The sequence below is a fragment of the Dendrobium catenatum genome, unplaced genomic scaffold (assembly GCF_001605985.2).
Source record: "Dendrobium catenatum unplaced genomic scaffold, ASM160598v2 original_scaffold_260866, whole genome shotgun sequence".
Lineage (NCBI taxonomy): Eukaryota > Viridiplantae > Streptophyta > Magnoliopsida > Asparagales > Orchidaceae > Dendrobium > Dendrobium catenatum.
Genome location: NW_021579265.1, coordinates 254327 through 274060, shown reverse-complemented (window position 1 = coordinate 274060; position 19734 = coordinate 254327). Strand labels below are relative to the sequence as shown.

General features: G+C 36.4%; 1 protein-coding gene across 1 annotated transcript; it reads right to left on the bottom strand.

The window, feature by feature from the left end:
* Nucleotides 1-304: 304 nt before the first annotated feature.
* Nucleotides 305-6310, bottom strand: LOC110102059 (diacylglycerol O-acyltransferase 3). The gene is made up of 2 exons (XM_020830228.2): nt 5918-6310; nt 305-1315 (listed from the first exon to the last, which is right to left on the bottom strand). Exons 1-2 carry the CDS (start codon nt 6242-6244, stop codon nt 449-451), a joined length of 1194 nt encoding a protein of 397 aa, XP_020685887.1. The 5' UTR covers nt 6245-6310; the 3' UTR covers nt 305-448.
* Between the last annotated feature and the right edge of the window lie 13424 nt (nt 6311-19734).

Sequence of the window (19734 nt, the reverse complement as noted above, 5' to 3'; positions counted from 1 at the left end):
TCATCAGTTCTTGAATAAGAACATAACTAAAAATTTTAGATCATTCCCATTAGCTTTAAAAACTGCTTTTTCTCACAATAATTTTACAGAGAAAGCCAACCCAAATGGACCTTTAGGCTTTTTATGGGACGGATTTTTTGCTTCATTCTTAAATCAGTTTTTTAGTACAAATTTAATTTTTGTACTACAAAGTTATTTTAAGAAGCAATAAAAAATTTATCCGAAATGAAGCCTTAGTTAACATAGGCATCAGATCTCGAACAAGCACAATCAGCAGCTTCGCTGTGAATAAAAGAATAGCAAATACTAAAGTATCAATATTGTTAATTTTATAGGGTAAATAAAAAAGAAATATCTCTGAAAAGCAGACTATAGCAAGCAAATATTTACAAGGAAATAACACAAACTAAAGAAAGATAACTTGTTTTTCAGTCTGAGTGGTTATTTTCTAAGCACCATAGAGGCCCATATCTATATTCTTCTCACCCAAGAAATTAGCCACTATGACGCTTACATCCTCTAAACCAACACCAATGCACAGAGGCTTCTTAGAAACTTCACCAAGCTCGTCTTGTAAGCTGTAATGACTCACAATTCGAACATTTGGTCCCTCCTTACATTTCCCCATGCACTTACAGCCAACTACAGCACCTTCTATGCCAACCTTCTTCTCCAACTCCTGCAATAGGCCGATGGCACCAGATTTCTTGCACTTACCTCCCATGCACACCTCAATCTTATCCAAAGGTTTTGCAACTGCTACTACACTGCCGCTGCAATCAACAATTGCAGCATTGTTCATGCAATTGATGCTACTAAGCTCTTGGTTAAGCTTCAATTCAGTGTGATTTAGATTCGTCTTCTCATCAACTTCAATTTCTAGAGATGACTCTGCTTGTTTGCATACAGGTGACTGATCAGGAACATCCAAAATGTTGGGCTTGATTTCCTGGAGATTTTTCTCAGGTTTATTCAGCACTACAACTTCGCACTCACTGTCGCTGGATTCAGAAGAAGAACTTGAGGAGGACATTTCTGCACAGTTACGAATTTTTGCTTGATTTCTTTCAGGTGACCGATCAGGAACATCCAAGATGTTAGGCTTGACTTCCTGGAAATTTTTGCCAGGCTTATTCATCACTACAACTTCACATTCACTGTCGCTGGATTCAGAAGAAGAGCTTGAGGACATTTCTGTACAGTCACGCATCTTTGCAGCTTTCAAGGCCGCCTTCTCTTCTTTCTTCCTTTTTTTCGTCTCCTTTTCTTTGGTTTTCAGCTGGTTCAGTTGTGCTAAAAGGAGCTCGGCTGCTTCCTGCATTACAACAAGGGAAGATTTAACACAGTATGCTAATACCGGAAGGAAGCAAGCTTCTTCATTTTCTTCATAAGATCAACTTTAAAATAACAATTAAGGGAGTTATTAAACTCTCAATTCCTAACAAAATTCGATCTAATATTCCGGAAAATATAGAATAATATAAATTTTAAAACGCTGTAGTGTTAGAGAATGGCAGCGATAAAATAGTAACATATGCATAGTGTTAGAGAATGGCGGCTATAAAATAGTGACATATGCATAAGGGTGTCAACATATGACATAACCAGAAAATCCGACTCTGACCGGACCCGAAAATTTCTGATTCGAGTCAACCCATTTAACAAACAAGTCGAATTAGGGTTTATGTTTTCGACCTGATTGAAATATCGGATCAGGTTCGGGTTAACCGCAAAACCGAATGAAACCCGTTTGACCCAAACCCGTCACCCGCATCTCGCCTGTAACGCAATCGCGCTCGTGCTTGTTGTTCACGCTCGCTTGCCTGCCCGCCGCCCTCGCCATCTAGCCCTCACACTCGCCTGTCGCATTCAACCAAATCAATGGATTGGGTCGGGTCAAGTCAGGTTGGGGCAAAGTTGGGCTCAAGTCTAGATTTTTAACCTGTTTGTACAAATGGGTCGAGCTTGGGTCAAATGTGTTAAGAGCGGTCACTCATTTTAAAAATAAAAATGAGAAAAAAATACTTGTGTTTAAGGGTTTCAACTTTTTAAGAAGCCAAATTGTATTGCTCGATGTAATTGTTCGTGATATTTATCAGAGGCGTGGCCGCCGATCTACGGCCACGATCGAGTCATTGTACTTTTGATTTATCTTATGTATTTTCTTATTTATGTTATCGTTGTATTTGTTTTATTTAAATTTCCAATTGTACCCTTTTAGTAAGGGATGTCGTATGTAAGCCCCGAGGGCATTGTCGTATTTTTTATTTTTTTTAGTCTTATGTACGAGGCTATTTATAGCCCCTTATATTTCTTTCAAAGCTAATGAAAGATTGATTACAAAATTCTCTTCTCCATTTTGAGTTCTCTTGAGAGCTTGAGAGTTTGAGTGGTGAATCCCTAGGAGAGGGAAGATTGTGTATTACCCACCAACCTAGACGATTGAATTAAAATTCCCCCATCTCCTCTACCAAAATCTGAACCTAACTAAATTCCCCTCTCTTCTTCATTGGCCGGTCATCCCATCTTCCCCTCCACCTCAATTTTGGGAGAAACTTAATTCTCTCTGGTGGAACTTCAAAGAATCGACGTTGATATTTGACTACGCATCATCCTTTCAAGCCGATCCCGACACTGACTACGGACTTGCTTATGATGAACACGGATTTGTGCACATTCTTCACTCAACTTTCTTCGACATCAACCCGAGAATCGACCATACGGTGGAAGACTACATAGAGCGTATCTTGGAAACTTTGGTTGAAGCTATCGAAGAACAATTGGAGATTGCCGAGTGGAAGATTGCCGCCGATCCTTGACAAAGGTTTTCTATGTTTCCCCTTTTCTCTTATTTCTTAAGTCTAACTTTCTCTTGTGGTTTGATTGTAGTCACGAAGGACGATCGTCGCCTGTTTCTGCTAAGCTTAGTAAACATAGGACTTTGAGTGTACTCATGTGTTTACTATTCTCATTGTTAGACTAGGAATTTTGTTGAGGCTACTATCTCGGCATGATGTTATTTTCTATTTTACTTTGAAGTTTTAAATCTCTTGATATGTGACTTAGCCAAAGCGGGCGTAACCCCTCTTACGTTTTGATTTATTGTTTTAAATTGCTAGTAGCTTTCTTTGTTATTTCTCTAATCAAAAGTTGTGCAAAATCTTAACAAAATCTTTGCAACCATACGTAGTTCTACATCAGTAACAAGTGTACATTTAGAGGGGGCTATTTGTATAGAAAAGTGTTCATAAAACTATTGTTAAAAAAATAATCATTTTTTTAAATTTGTTGAAGGTATTATAATAAACTTTTTTTTCTTTTAAAAAAGTCAAGCAACAATTTGCATACATATACCACATTCTAATAGATTTGGTTATAAAATACTACTTGTCACCAAAAAACCTTCTAATAAATAGCAAGAAAGTTATAACCAAACAAAAGTGTGGTAGTTGTCTAGAAAAAAAATATATATTAAAAATATATCCCAAACAAACTTAGAGAAAGCATTAAACAAAAAAGAGACAAAATAGTGTTAGAACCAGTATTTTCATAACTCCATACAACGTGCAAGGGTTTGTTTTTTGCTTCAATGTGAAAAACACAAAATAAAGTGGCAATTTTATTAACTATACCACTTTTATTAAAATATTAATATAATTACTTTAATAAAACTATACTCACTTATTATCAAATCATCGGGCTGCTATATGTCATGAAGGTCGAGAGACTAAAGATAAGGGATGCTTCCAGTCTACAAGGAAGGATGTGGGTGCATCGATGGGGCAAATCATGTGATGCTGCAAGTTGAAGGTCAAGGGCAATCAATGATCTATAGCAATGCATGCATTGAGGGGAAAGCTCGGCTTTGAGCATGGTCCAAGGTGAAGGCCGTTGGTCAAGGGAAAAGTTCTAATTCATTCTTTTTATCATATAACTTAATAAAACTATGAAACAGAACCTGACGATCCAAACAAGAATTGAGCAATCAAAAGCCACAACACTACTACAATTCTAGCCAATGTTTAAAATTGCGTATTCGGGTATTGAGGCGTTTTTCATTCGTGAGGCGAGGCGTAAGCCTCAAGGAGTTTTGAGGCGTAAGCCTCAAAATCAAAAGATTGTAAACATAAAATGATAATTTTTTTATATACTAATGAGTGAATAATATAAAACATAAAAAAGTATAAGATATGAAGTGAAATCAAAATATTCCAATAATAAGACAACATGAAATATAGTTCAACTCAAAATTCTATCTTTCCCAAATCCCATTATTCTTTTCATTAACATATAATTCAAATTTTCAAAAATAAATAGCAATGACATATCACATAAGAACTCATAAGTCATCAGCACTGTCATCACTAAGGGGTTCTTCATTTGAATCATCATAATGATGAACTGCTCTCTCCCCATCCTCCTCTCCTATAGAGTCCAATGTCGGGCATTTACTTCAAGATTTATGTAAGCTTTAATATATATAGCGTGAGGCGTAAGCCTCATGTCAGTGAGGTGAGGCGGGCCTCAATTTGGTTGAGGCGCAAGCCTCATAAAAAAAAAAACTAGAGGCGTAAGCATCGAGGCGTTTTTTACTGGAATTGCGCAAAGGCGAGCCTCATATTGCGCAATTTTAAACCATGCTTCTAGCAAGTGCTTTAGCACTCAAAGCCATAAAGCAAGCACTTCGACAAGTCACGTTGCACCAGAACAAAGAAAAGCATAGTTCACTTGCTTCACTATCAAAGCAATCAAAGCATGATTCAAAATGCATTTTTAACAACATTGCTTAGAACACTAGAATCTTCAAAGGATCGGAAGAGCACTCCTTAAAGAATGGCCGCTAAATTTTGCACAAAATTAAACACATCTGATATGGAAACCAACAAAAAACCAAGCTACAAGTAGGTGAATAATTTAACGAGATGAACTAAGGTTTGACATATAAGAGGGGAAAGAGGTAAAACATGTAATGATACTTCACGGGAAAGAAGACTGCTTCCTGATAAATGATCCCACAAAAATTCACATAATTTCAAATACATTTACTTGACGAACCAACCAAACAAGAAGATCAAAATAAAGTGTTTAAAACCAAACTAGAAAATTTCAGCACCAAGGCAAGTAAAAATCCAAGGAATCCAACCACACACTAATACCAAAATGAAAACAAATAATAACAAGAGAATAAAGAGGCCAAGATTGAGATGAAAGATGCAAGAAGAAGCAGGTAAATATAGGACGCTTGTTTTAAACTCCTAGGACATAGTAAGGAAGAGACACTTGGAGAGCATGGAACATGAGAAGTACTTAAATCAAAAAGCCGCCATTCCATATTCTCACCAGGGATCAGTAAAATTTCCACTAAAGAGGAGTTTCATTCATCAATCCAATACATGCTAAAGAGAACCTTCATTAAAGAACATAAAGACAATAATAACCTTATATAAACTATATAAAGTACATAACATCACTTACATTATATAACCATGAAAACTAAACATAAAGCTAAATAAACACAAAGTCCTACAAAAAAACTAAATGCATCACCAAGTTATTAATTATTTCCCCAAAATTAAGCATTTTTCTCAGATAATTATAATTAAGGAAAAAAACTACCTAATTACAAAACATAATCAGTCACTCTGGTGGTTTATAAATAACAGCTAAAGTGAAGCTAAATAATATTATTCTATCAATTTCCAACAAATCAGTACCACGTGAAAAATAAATAAAATTTACACAGTTAAGTTAATAATTCCAAAATCAATGAAAAACAGCACAAAATCTAATATCATCACCTAAACCTAGAATTCAGAAAGGAAGTTTTCGCACAAAATATCATCCGTCTAAAACAACCTAGATAAAATTCATTAAATGAGAATAACATCAGAAAATGGATCGCGGAGAAAGAACTCGCCTTTATCATTTTTCCCCTGACCTCACCATCATTCCCTTCTCCGCCGTCCATCCCCAACCCTGTAGAATACAGCGCCGCCAGATCCCTCGACAACTCCGTAACCAAAGCGGCCCTCTTCTTCTCCTCCTTCCTCTTTGCATCTCTAACGCCGCCACACCTCGGCTGCAACGCGTAGTACAGCCGGTGGCCTTCATCGGACCACGGCCTCACCGCCACCGCTGACCTCTGGCGACCAATAACCCTTCTCTTAGAGCTAAAAGGAGAGGATTCACCGGCGCCCCGCAGGAAACTAACCGATTGCCGGATCACCGTGCTGGAAACCTCCATCTTCGCCGGTGGGAGGACATACAAAGAGACAGAGAGATGGAGGTAGAACGATCTGGACGGGAAAGGAGCAGTCGCTAGCTTTTTCTTGAGACGGATTGTTGTCCACGTGGAAGTACGGACGGTTTGGATTTGTTTTCGGTGAATTATATTAGTTGCCGGATTTCCACGATCCTGCGCGTGATCGATATTTTCCGGCACGTGCGAGGAAGTGAAACTGACCGTCGGATCTTGATTTCTTAATCCAACGGATGAAAGTTAACACGAAGTAACGTGCATCAACGTCAAAATGGATTTTTTTTATTTTTTTCCCATGTGAAAACTGAAATAAGAACTACATCAGAGTAAAGATGGTTAGCTTAACGAATGTAAAGTTGAAAACAGAGGAGGCAGAGAAGTTATGGCATTGCACTTCATCTTCAAGCTTTTCTTACACCATATAGCCGATGCTACAGTACTCTAAATAAATAGCAGGGTTAGTTACAAAAGGTGTGGTTAGGATTGCTTGATCAGAGATCACACGGTGAGTAGGAAAAAGGTGCTGCTGCCATAACAGAGGTAGTGAAGCACGATCCTATAAGTGAGCCGGCTGATCCGACCACTTATCAAGTCTCCTTATCAAAAACAATATATTCACCCACCCATGCTTAGTTTGGTTGGTGGGCGAGTACTGTTGGAACCAGTGCTCGATCCCCCTCGAACATCAGGGCCTCTTAATTGGGTTCAATCAAGTGCGGGCCAGGTGGTTTCTGGGTTTAGGGTGTCTCTTCTAGGTCAGTCGAAGATTAGTCACGCCGTCAAACATCTTTTCGGAGATGGCAGCGGATGGATACCTCGTTCAAAGAAAAAAATATATTTGAATTTGATCACTGAAAAATTTAAAAATGTCTAAAAATATATTTTTTTTCCATGTTTGAAAATATGTTAAGACTAATTGCTTCTTCTTGTTTTGTTGCTAGCATATAACTAATTGTCAATCTATAATACACAATCATCAATTATATCTCAATAGTAAATAATATGCTTTATTGGACTTTTGAACCAATTAAAATCAAAGTCATACAAACATCACATATACAAGCTTTGAATCTCAAACCTCTTGATTGATAGTCAAAACTATCATCCAACATATTAAGGTGAATTGCATTATAAATAACACTTCAATAAAAAAAATTATTTATTCAATGAATGTTTATACAATATTTAAATTGAAAACTTTTTAAATTAAAATCAAGATTATTAAGTTCTAACTTACAATGAGGGTTTAGTCTTACTAAAAAAGAAAGAATTAAATGATCTTAATAAAAACTAAATGTGAAAGGAGCAAGCTCATGATTAAGGCTCAAGCATTAATTATTTAATTGTTCAAGCAATTAGCAAATTTGAATTGTATGTATTTGATGAGGATCTTAATGGTGACATTGATTTACATCGTGACCAAGAATGTTAGCTACTCCATATGTCGTGGGTTTTATACTCAAGAAGCATAGTTAATTTCACATTTAAAAATTTATATCTGAAAGTTGCAGGTGGCGATAAATATGGTAGATTATATTGTCAATATTGGCCTATAATATTTTATATAATTTTGCTTCTATCTTATAATATAAAATCATTAGTTCCACTTTAGTGTTAAGTAAATCTATGATGAATTGTAGTGTAATTCTATTGAAATGTAGTTGGAATCATATTTTTGTAATTCTATGCAATGGATGTAATTAGTGCAGTTTTGAGTCTAGCAATGATATGTTATTCTACGAGTTATGTGATAGCCTTTTATTGAAGATTATTGAGTCCATGCAATGCTATAATTGTCAAAGGTTTGAATTATGTTAGAGCAAAGTTTGAATTATCCTCAAATTAGGCGCAAACAATCAAAAAAATGTTGAGTTTGTATTAAAAAGTGGATTGAAAAAGATTTAAAAAAAATTTGAATAAAGTTTGATCAAAGTTCAAGTACAACTCAAAAATAACTTGAACATAGATCGAACTCAATCTAAGTTACGGTGAACAAGACTTGAATAAGATTTGAATAAGGTGTAATCAAGTTTTAAACAAAATTCAAATATCGTTCGATCAGGTTTTAAAGAAAGTTTGAACAAGGCTCTATCACAGCTCAAGTATGGCTCAAACCTTATTTGAACCCATTTCGAATCATAGTCAAATTTGCCTCAAACCACACTCAAATAAGGCATGATCACTTTTCGAACATAGTTCAATTAAGTTTCTAAATATGTTCAAATTGGGTTTGAACAATGTTCTGTGTAACGATCAAATGCGGCTCGAATCTTATTTTAACTCCATATGAATCGTGTTTGATCTAACCATGTTCGAACAACGTACGATTAAGGTTCAAAATCATGTCCAAACAAGATACATTTGAGTTTTGAAGTAGGTTTGAATGAGGTTCAAATATAGTTCCAATAAAATTTGAATCACATCATGGAAAAACCCAAACAACGTTGAATCAAGTTAGAGCCTAGTTTTATCAGGTTTGAACTTCTCCTTTTACTAGTGTTTAATTCAAAGTAAGGTTTTAATAAGTTTTGAATCCTATTTGAACTTGGTTCAAACCTTCTAAGATTGTGACAAAAAAGTGTAACTTTGGGGACTTTCTTCATAGTGTCAATGTATACTTCACAATAATAATTGTAAGACATAATTTAATAGGGGCAACAAAATTCATTAACATCGAGTGTAAACAATACAAAATTTACAATAACAAAGGCATAATATCATTTCGACTAACAAAATTCAATAACATGAAGCATAATATTATATCATTTACAAAAACCTGAATTGCAATCAAACATAGCTTGTCTCTAAGATAGAAACAAAATACTATAGATCTAAGTAATTAAAGAACAAGTCTATACACAACTTGTCTCTGAAGAACTATGTGCAATTATTTGAAACCTTAAGAGTATTAGTCTTTTAAATCATGTATATAATATACTATATTGCATACACTCCAGAAACCCAACTTAAAATAATATAATTAAAAATGTATTAGTGTATTAGTTGTAGAAAAAATGATGGTGAGATCAACTGAATTTATTCTAATATTATTAACTTAACTATTTCTTTTGGCATATCTCTATATATGCTAGCTCTTCCACATTTTCATGGTAATAAGAGAATATCCTTTTTGTGTGCAAACAATCCTTACTCTTCATTGAAATTTAACTAAACACTTGGAGAATGGGGTCATTATTTTGCCTTAAAAATAAAATATCATGAACCTCAATATAATTTGACATACTATTTGATATAACTTATCCAAGCTCATCAAATAGTATTCTAAGCTTAAAAAACTCCTAATGAACCTTTCTTCATCACCAAGAACATACTCCAACACACATGGAGCCCACTTAACAAGATCCTTTTTAGATCGAAAGGTTCACCCAAGACAACAATATACGACCCAAATGCTTGGGTAAAGTTGCATATAATCCCTTACTAAAAATCAAAATCTATATGCTATAAAATAATAAATCTTCTTGTAAATAATACTATATCATTAAGAAACATCGTATCACTACAATGCATCTCTATTAGCATTACAATTATTACCTTACTACCCAACTGATCTATACATGTATTTAGCTATTTAAACTATGTTGTGCTAGCACTTCTGACTTCAAACCCCTTGTCTCTTAAGTTTTTTATAATACCTAACATGCATCCATGATTTGAAGTGTCACAATTACTCTTCAACTATTAAGCAATGAGGGTCAATGGCATATATATCCATTGACTTATGCATCTTGCCAAATGGATGTGTGAAATCACTAACTACATATTTATTATTCCTATCAAGCCTTCTCTTATATGAAACTCTATCAACATCTTGTTTGTTTAAAAGTTGAGCTCTTAGCATGTCCAATTTATTTACAAACTCAACTCCATGTTCTTCTTCTTCATTTACAAAGTCAACTTCTTCTTCATCTGATTTATTTATAACCATAATAGATGGGCCAATATTTTAGGTCTTCATGATAATATCTACATCAATCCTCGGTGGTTGCTTTATTCACATGTCTCACTTAAACGAAAACTTTTCTTGTATCTTTCATACATACAAACTATATAAAAGCATCAAATTTCTATTCAATTCTGACTTGATTATTCTTTAATTTTATAACTACAACAAACAAAAGGTTCTTGCAATTGATTGGAAGAGCGCAAGAACTTATCTTGGTCCTTTCCTCCATGCTCCTCTGGTTCCTTAGCTTGTCATAATCCTAATTGCGAGATACCGATAAGGAGGATGTACAATTGTCTTATATAAGTCTTCATCATTATTTCAAATACACCAACGTAGGTGTATCTATCGCAAAAAAAGATTATTGAATGTAGCATTCAAAATTAATTTCCACTATTTAAAATATAACAAAATGTATGTGACTTGCATCTTTATTGTTCAAAAAGGATAAAAAGTTCTTTTTTTTTTTTTTTTTGAAAGATGCATATAGCAGAGAATTAAAAAGAAACTATTACAAACTAAAAAACCATGGCATTCCTTTGAAAGAGAAAGGAAGCCTTTATTTGCTTTAATTTAAGCAAATAGAAGAACTTCAAAAAACAGGAAAAATCATAATGAAAATAGAATCCTCTACTAGTCATTTTAAACCAATTGGGGTGGAGGAGATACCAAAGATTAAACAACCCATAAGGTTGATTAGTATCCCAGGATTCTCAATTAGGTAAAAATTAAAAATTAGAGAGACGCCTAGATTCCATTAATCTAATTCCCTTTTCCAAATTCCAACTATTGCTTAAAATAAAATTAGAGAAAGCAGGAAAACTAAACACATAACAAAAAAATAATAGAAAATCAAATTCATCTGTTGAGAAGAAAACTTGAATCTTCACTTCTTCATCCATTGTGTTATTCACAATCTTCAACATCTTAATCCAATCTACAATCCGGCCATGAATTCCTTCCGACAATTCAATGAGCATTTTCTGAAACAAATGAAGAAGTGTGTCTAACACTATCCTCAAGACTCATCTTCTTACCTCTTAGACTCCCTTTGATTGGACCAAACACATTCAAATCTTTATTAAAATTTTCTTCAGAATCCCTATCTTGGAAGGAATAAAGAATTTATCATCCTCTATCATAGCTTTTTTACTCTTCACTTTTTTTAACTTGGTCAAAGGAGTAACAGAATTATGCAATCCATCCAGAATTTCAAATTCTTTTTTTTTTTTTTTTTTGTTTCTCTGATAGTCTCAGATTTGTCTACCACTTCTTGTTCTAAACTTTAAGAACAAACTTGCACATCTTCTCCCCTTCCAGCATGCTCATTATATGGATTAATTTCCCCATCTTCTAGTTGTACCGTTTCAGAATTAACCAATCCAGAATATTTAATCTTCTCTTCTATCACCGAGTAATGAGATTCTGAATCTACCTTGCTCACTTTGGCTAGCATTCCATAATTTTCACCATCTATTCTACCCAGTTCTTCAGCAAAAACCTGGGACAGCAAAAAGTTCTTATTTGCATGCAATTTGTTGTTCTTTAAATTTAGCATTCCAAGGAGTTTCCTTCAAGGAAATCAACTCAACCCTCCCCTAATTTTAAAATGGTTTTCTTTTTATCTTCTTATACGTCATGAGGACATTCCCCTTAATGTGGATTATATCTGTGAACTTACAGAAACAGTAAAAAATAGTATAGAGGAAAAGGTTTTATGTATTTGTCCTTACCAGAGTAGTATACAGTGATGGTATACATAGATTTATGAAAATACAGAATACAAAAGGTTTGTTAGAATATAAGTACTATTGTGTTAGAGAGCACGTGAGGAGCGGTGTTTCCATGTGCTGATAACTGCCTGGAGAGAGCTCGGTTTGCCATACTGTAACATGCCCCGTCAAACAGATGCTGGGAGATCAGCAATCAGTTTGCCTGAGAGAAGTTTAAACTGAGAGATGGATAAAGCTTTTGTAAACACATCGGCCAGCTGATCCTGGGTACTAATGTGATGCACGAGAATATGACCCTTGTGAATACAATCCCGAATAAAATGGCAATCGACTTCGATATGCTTTGCGCTGGCATATAACACAGAATTGTGAGCTAATGCTATAGCCGAAGTATTGTCACAATAAACTATAGTAGGAAGAGTCGGCACAGCAGAGAAATCAGCGAGTAAATGTCGAAACCATATAATTTTAGAAGTCGCAGCAGCAAGAGCGCGATATTCCGCCTCAGTGGAAGAACGAGCAACAGTTTATTGCTTTTTAACCTGCCATGAGATCAAGGACTTACCTAAGAAATGGCAGTTACCAGAAATGGACTTTCGATCTGAATAATCGCCGGCCCAATCAGAATCAGTATAGCTGTGCAACGTGAGTGAATCACGATACAATGGTAAACCGTGATGAAGCGTTCCTTGAATATAACGCAAGAGCCGCTTAAGAATGTCGAAATGGTTGTTAAGTGGTTTATGCATATGTTGACAAACCTGCTCGACGAAGAAAGCAATATCTGGACGAGTAAGTGTCAAATACTGTAAGGAACCCGGCAATTGTCTGTAGAGAGCAAGTTTTGAAAATTCAGCAGAATTTGTATGCGACATCAGTTTTTTAGGAGAACTGAGAGTAGTAAATGGCTTACAATTCTGCATACCCGCTCGAAAAAGAATAGTTTTAGCATACTGAGCTTGGTTTAAATGAACACCATATGTTGTGGGAGTTACATGTATGCCAAGAAACTGAGAAAGAGAACCAAGATTCCTCATAGAGAACTTGCTTTGAAGAGCAGCAAGAAGAAGATTAATTGTGGACTGATCATTCCCAGTTAATAAAATATCGTCTACATATATAAGAATATAGAGACAAACATAATCAGCACGGTATGTAAGCAAGGACGGGTCCTCCATACTAAACTGAAAACCAAACAGCTGCAAATGCGTCGACAAGGTTGCATACCATTGACAAGGAGACTGTTTCAAGCCGTAGATGGCTTTCTGGAGGCGACACACATGATGTGGATGAAGAACATCACTAAAACCGGGAGGCTGTTTCATAAAAACTGTGTCCGAGAGATGCCCAAGAAGAAAGGCATTAGATATATCTAGCTGAAGAATAGGCCACTGATGATGAAGTGCCACAAGAATGAATACCTGTAGAGTAGGTATTTTGGCCATGGGACTAAACGTTTCATGATAATCAAACCATGTTCTTGAGCAAAGCCCTGATCTACAAGGCGGGCTTTGTAGTGGGCAATAGATCCATCAAAATTGGATTTAGTACGATAAACCCACTTGCATCCAAGAACATTCTGGGCAGAAGATGCAAATAAGAGGTAGGATCACTTGAAGATAAGTCATGAAACCTATTAAATATCTGTTTGGGTTTGGTAATACCAGTCTTCAAACTTGTCATTATATGATGAGACGGAATTTCAGCTGGTTGACTTGAAATAATGGGAGAAGATTCCAATGGAACAGACGGTGCTAGAGGCACAGGCTCAGAGCAGCTGGCTAGAGGGCAGGAACGGTGGACAGATTTAGATAGAGCTGGTGGAGAAGTAAACGATTTTGGTAATACAGAGGCTGGAACAAGAATAAGTGAAGGATGAAATGAATTTTTTACTGAAGCAGAGAAACCAGGAGATAATTGAGGATAGGGATAAACAGATTCATTAAAAATAACATGCATGCCGAGAAACAAAGACTTTATGAGTGGAAGGATCAAAACAGCGATATCCTTTTTGATTTGTGGGATAACAAAGAAAGACACATTGCCGAGACATAGGAGAAAGTTTATAGATGTTGTAAGGACGAAGCCACGGGTAACACAGGAAACCAAAAACATGAATATGATCATAGGTGGGAGCTTGATTATAGAGAAGCTCATAGGGAGAGAGATATTGAGTAGTTGGGGAGGGTAACCGATTTATAAGATACACAGTGGTGAGTAAGGCATCTACCCAAAACGCTTGAGGTAAATGAGCATCAATAAGAAGTGAACGCATCATTTCAATGATGTGACGATGTTTACGCTCGGCAATTCCATTTTGAGTTGGAGTATAAGGACAAGTGAATTGATGAAGAATGCCACAATTTTTTAGAAAGGTCGTAAAAACCGTATTAACGTACTCAACACCACCGTTGGTACATAAGATTTTAATGGAGGCATTAAACTGGCATTCAATCATCTTTTTGAATTCAACAAATTTGGAGAAAGCATCAGATTTCTTGAACAAAGGATAAACCCATAGAAAATGAGTACAATCATCTATAAATGAAATGTAATAGCGAAATCCAGACATAGACGACAACGGGGCCGGACCCCAAACATCTGAATGGATAATATGAAAATGAGTATTACATCAAGAACTAGATTTAGAAAAAGGCAGTCGGTGGCTTTTTGCTAACCGACATGTATTACAAGAAACAGAACTCAAAGTAGAAATAACAGGAGTAATACGAGCTAAATGAGATAACGTGGAAGCTGACGGATGACCCAAACGGCGATGCCAAAGATCAGGAACAGTCTGGACAGATAACAGCGCAAGGGGAGCAGCAGATGATGGAGTTGAGTGCTGAATGCGAAGAGGATAAAGTCCGTTAATACACGGACCCTGAAGAAGAGGCTGTTGTGTCTTCTGGTCCTTAATGATGTAACCATTAGACGAAAAAGAGACATCACATGAGTTATCAAGAGTAAGACGGTGAACTGAAAGTAAGTTAAAAGAAAGATTTGGAACATGGTGAAGTGAAGAAAGTTGCAGATTACCCGCAGGGGTCGGAAGAAGCCCTTTGCCAATATTTTGGAAAGGAAGAGATTGGCCATTTCCCATGATGACTTGATTGGAACCAGTATAAGGTTGAGAAGCTTGAATGTAGCTGGGATCGGGCGTTAGATGAGACGAAGCTCCACTATCCAGGTACCATTTGGGCGAATTGGTAGCAGCATCTGGCGTGAACAGAGCAGATGACTATTCAGTATTGTATTGAGAGTCATGGCGATACCAACATTTGACCGTCGAATGTCCCAATTTACCACAAATCTGACAAGTTACAGTCGATCGTGGAATGCGTCCTCCACAAGTAGGAATAGCACGTGATTGTGGATGTCTGGAGCTGGGAGAAGAATGTCCACGAAACGAATTTGATCACCCGCGACCCCGTGCTCTTGGTGCAACAAGAGCAACAGATTGACCAGTCAATTGAAGAGAATTGAGATTACGGATAACTTCATGAGCCAAGTTGAGTTCCTCACTATACAATAAGGTGTAGAGATCATCCAATGACAATGGTTGGAGATTTGTTCGAATTGCAATTTTAAAAGCCTGATACGACGCGGGAAGACCATTTAACGTGTGATGGATGATATCCTCGGAATCAATCGAGGCACCCGCTACAGCCAGAGAATCAACTATGGATTTATTCGTAAGGAGATACTGAGCCATAGTTTGATCTTTCATCGTACACTGATATAATTCATTCTTCAGCTGGCTGATTCGCGAACGAGTCGACGACTGAAACCGCCGAGCAATGGTTGTCTAAATGTCTGTACAGTGATCCGGCGACAATACATACGGAAGCAATGCCGGTGAAATAACCGAGTATAAGGCAGCTGCTAAGTTTTGATCGATCAAAACCCAAGCAGCATACTGAGGATTAAGAGTCGACTCTCCAGCAGAATTTCAAATCATTTTGTCAGGACTAGAGGACGAACCGTCTAAGAAACCTTCAAAGCCATTTGCACAAAAAAGCTTAAGAACTTGAGATCTCCAGTTAGGATGATTCTCGGCCGTTAATGGAGTTACAACAATGTTCTTGACATTGGCCATCAAGAATTTAAGTTGCGCAGGAATCGGAGTGCTGTCTGTAAGAGAGACAACATTGTCGGAGGTGGCTGATTCAGGCGATGGTGATACAGTGGAGGAACTCATGATCGAACAACGAGAAGATAGAAATCAGAGAAGAAAAACCTGCTCTGATATCATGTGAACTTACATAAACAGTAAAACAGAGTATATAGGAAAAGCTAGGTTTTATGTATTCATCCTTACCAGAGCAGTATACAGTGATGGTATATATAGATTTATGAAAATACAGAATACAAAAGGTTTGTTAGAATATAAGTACTATTCTGTTAAAGAGCATGTGAGAAGCAAGTGAGGAGCGGCGTTGCCATGTGCTGATAACTGCCTGGAGAGAGCTCGGTTTGCCATACTGTATCAATATCATCATCCAATTTTGTAAGAATCAATTATTCTTCCACCAAGTAACATTCACATAGGCGTCGCAACACCATTGGCTAAGGCACCAGCCATGGCAAGGATCATGAGGATGAAGTCAATGGAGTATGCTAAAGAAATAATTGTTCTTCTCCTTTTTCCTCTTATATTTTTTAGCTCCTCTCTCTCTCTCTCTCTCTCTCTCTCTCTCTCTCTCTCTCTCTCTCTCTCTCTCTCGCCCGTCAACTTATGAAGAGCTTTCAATCCTATAGATAATTTAATAAGTTGGCATTTATTTATCTAAGTTCCTATTACTAATTAATTGTCTACAAATATGATTAATATTATCTTTAGAAGTTGGATAATATTGATAACTTATTTTAATATCTTATAATAATCTCTCTCTCTCAATATAAAACATATCTAGAGCCTATCAACTTAATGCAGGGATCTCAATCCTATAAATAATTTAATAAGTTAACATTTATTTATCTAAGTTCCTATGACTAATTAATTGTCTACAAATATAATTAATATTATCTTTAGAAGTTGGATAATATTGATAAATTATTTAAATATCTTATAATAATCTCTCTCTCTCAATATAAAACATATCTAGAGCCTATCAACTTAATGCAGGGATCTCAATCCTATAAATAATTTAATAAGTTAACATTTATTTATCTAACCGTGCTTTGATTTCAATTGTAGGCTTTGGTGACCTGCTGGGCTTTGTAAGCTCATTATATGTGGTTGAAATTTTCAGGTCCGAGCAAGGCAACTGGAATGGAGTTTGATCAGAATGTCAGACGAATCTTTTCACTATTGATTTCTGGGGCATCACACAATCTGATCCCAAATGAATCCAAATCAAAGACCCGAAGCACATTTGGAAGGTTCAAACCATAATTTGGATTACCAAATGTGACATGCTTATAGTCGAATCAAGTGGCTCGACGAGACAAATCCAACGAGCCCAAGATCGCTAAATTTTGATATCATTAAGACATTTAAATGACTAATAAATGGTCAATGATCAAGGGATTCAACATCGGCAGTCCATTTAAACCACTCCCGATTTACCTTTCATCTTCCTCCTATTTACTAGTCATGCCACTCTTAGAAATTATAAATAGACCCCTCATTGTTCATTGAGGGGAAGAGGGAAGAAAGGATCCAAGCAAGAAGAGAAGGAAGTGAAGCAAGAGTTCTCTTGCTACCAGACTCCTCCTCGACCACTGCCGGACTTCAGCTCGGCCACCAACTATCGCCAGACTTTTTCCAGGCTACCGACAGACACCAAAATTGTGACTGACCACCAATTGACGCCGAATTTCTGCCCGTCCATCAATTGACGTCAAACATCCATCTATCGTTGAACTCCTTCCTAATGTCGAACTCCGACCTTCGTCGTCAGCTGACTACGGTCCATTCGATCTCCTTCACTATACAACAGTCTTTCTAACCAATGTCGCCCATCGACTATGGTTCTACCGACCAAATAAACATATCAATAGTGATTCTTTCAAGTCTCTTCATGTAATACATTTTATATTATGTATATTTATTACATCAAGTCATGGCCTTCCCCCCAAGGAAGGGTCTCATTTGTCATCGACGGCAAATAATAGTGGATTCATTCAAACTGGGCCAGACATCGTGATTTTTTCTTTTTCAAGGATTTTCACGTAAAAATCTTGATGTCTCTTATGAATAGTACACCATCTATTTTATCTGGTTATGTGTTAGATCTTCATACAAAGCTAAGATGTTAAACTATGTATTTCTCTACCGCCATGAATATTCCAAGACACAACAAACATTATCTTTAGAGTCAAGCCGGCTCGCAAGCTGGCTCGAGCTGGACTCATTTATGGACTCGCGAGCCGATCTTATCGAGCTCACGAGCCGAGCTCAAGCTCGAGTTTGATCTTATTAAGGCTTGGCTCGGCTCCCGGGCCCGCCCCGAAAAAGATTCGCGAGCCGGCACGAAATAGTATTTTGAGCTAATTTTTTATTTTATTTAAAATTAATAAATTAAGTTTTTAAAAAATTATGTTTGATAGGAGTATTCTTTTCTCCCAAAACAGCAGCTCTAAATTCAGAAGTTTCTCTCAAATACCAATGATAGATAATAAATGCTAATAAATGTTGACAGCCTTCTTTCCTCACAACTAATTTAATAAAAAGCATTATGATGACGCTGCAGCCTTTTTTTTCTCCCAAAGCTTTAGCTTCTTCTCTCCATACGTGCAAAATCGGGTGGTAAATTGGGCGGGAAAACAAAAAACCGGGCAGGAAAATCAGTCGAGCAGCTTGATGGCTCGTTATAGCATCGACTCGAGTTCGAGCTTGATATTTGACTTACGGGATGAACTCGAACACTCTCTGACTCGAGCTCAACTCGACTCGTTTACACCTTTAGTCCCAACTGTGATCACGCAATAGTTGTGACATTTCATCAACTAACATCATTGATTGCAGTCACCCAATCATCATCAAACATGATATAATTTTGCAAACTCTAGTGTCTAACTTATTTCAAAATCTTATATTATAGCCAGCAAACGTAATTGGGACATTTTGTGGCTTACAACTAATAGATAGAAAGAAATATAAATTTTTTTTTGTAGCAATTAGTGGCAAGCCGGTGGTGACCATCACACAATTTACTTATTAAAGTTTCAACGAGCTCATTGGTAGAAATAATCCACATAAAACTATTTTTTTTTTTTTTCTTACGAAATTTTAGTGGAAGCGTCAAGCCTGCAGTGATTTTATAGTCATTCTTTTCCTGCGAGCTGAGCTCTGCAATCAGCAATTTTTTTATTTGGAGTTTTTGGGATATTCGCTGATCCGTAACTGGTAGATACAAACAATTTCATAAAACAAGTCTTAGGGCCTTACAAATATGAATTAAATTAATTATTGTTCTAACAAATTTGGACGCATAAAATGAAGTCATATAGAGGAACAATTATTACGTCCTCCGACCAGATGCAGAGCTCAAAAAACTCGGTACACCTCGATACCGAGTTTTTTTTGCCTACGACCGGATGCTTCTTGCATCCGGTCAACCGAACCAAATAAAAGTTCCATATAGAGCTATAAGAAAATAACACTTTATTCGTTTTTTTATTGTGACCTATTATTTTTGTATTTAAGATTGTGTTGACCGCCAAAAAGAAAACAAAAAGAAAGAGGAATAAAAAATTTTGCATCCCACAGAAAATCTTATCTTCGTTACAATCCCGTTGCTACAGTCGCCCCATACCTCTGCAAACGG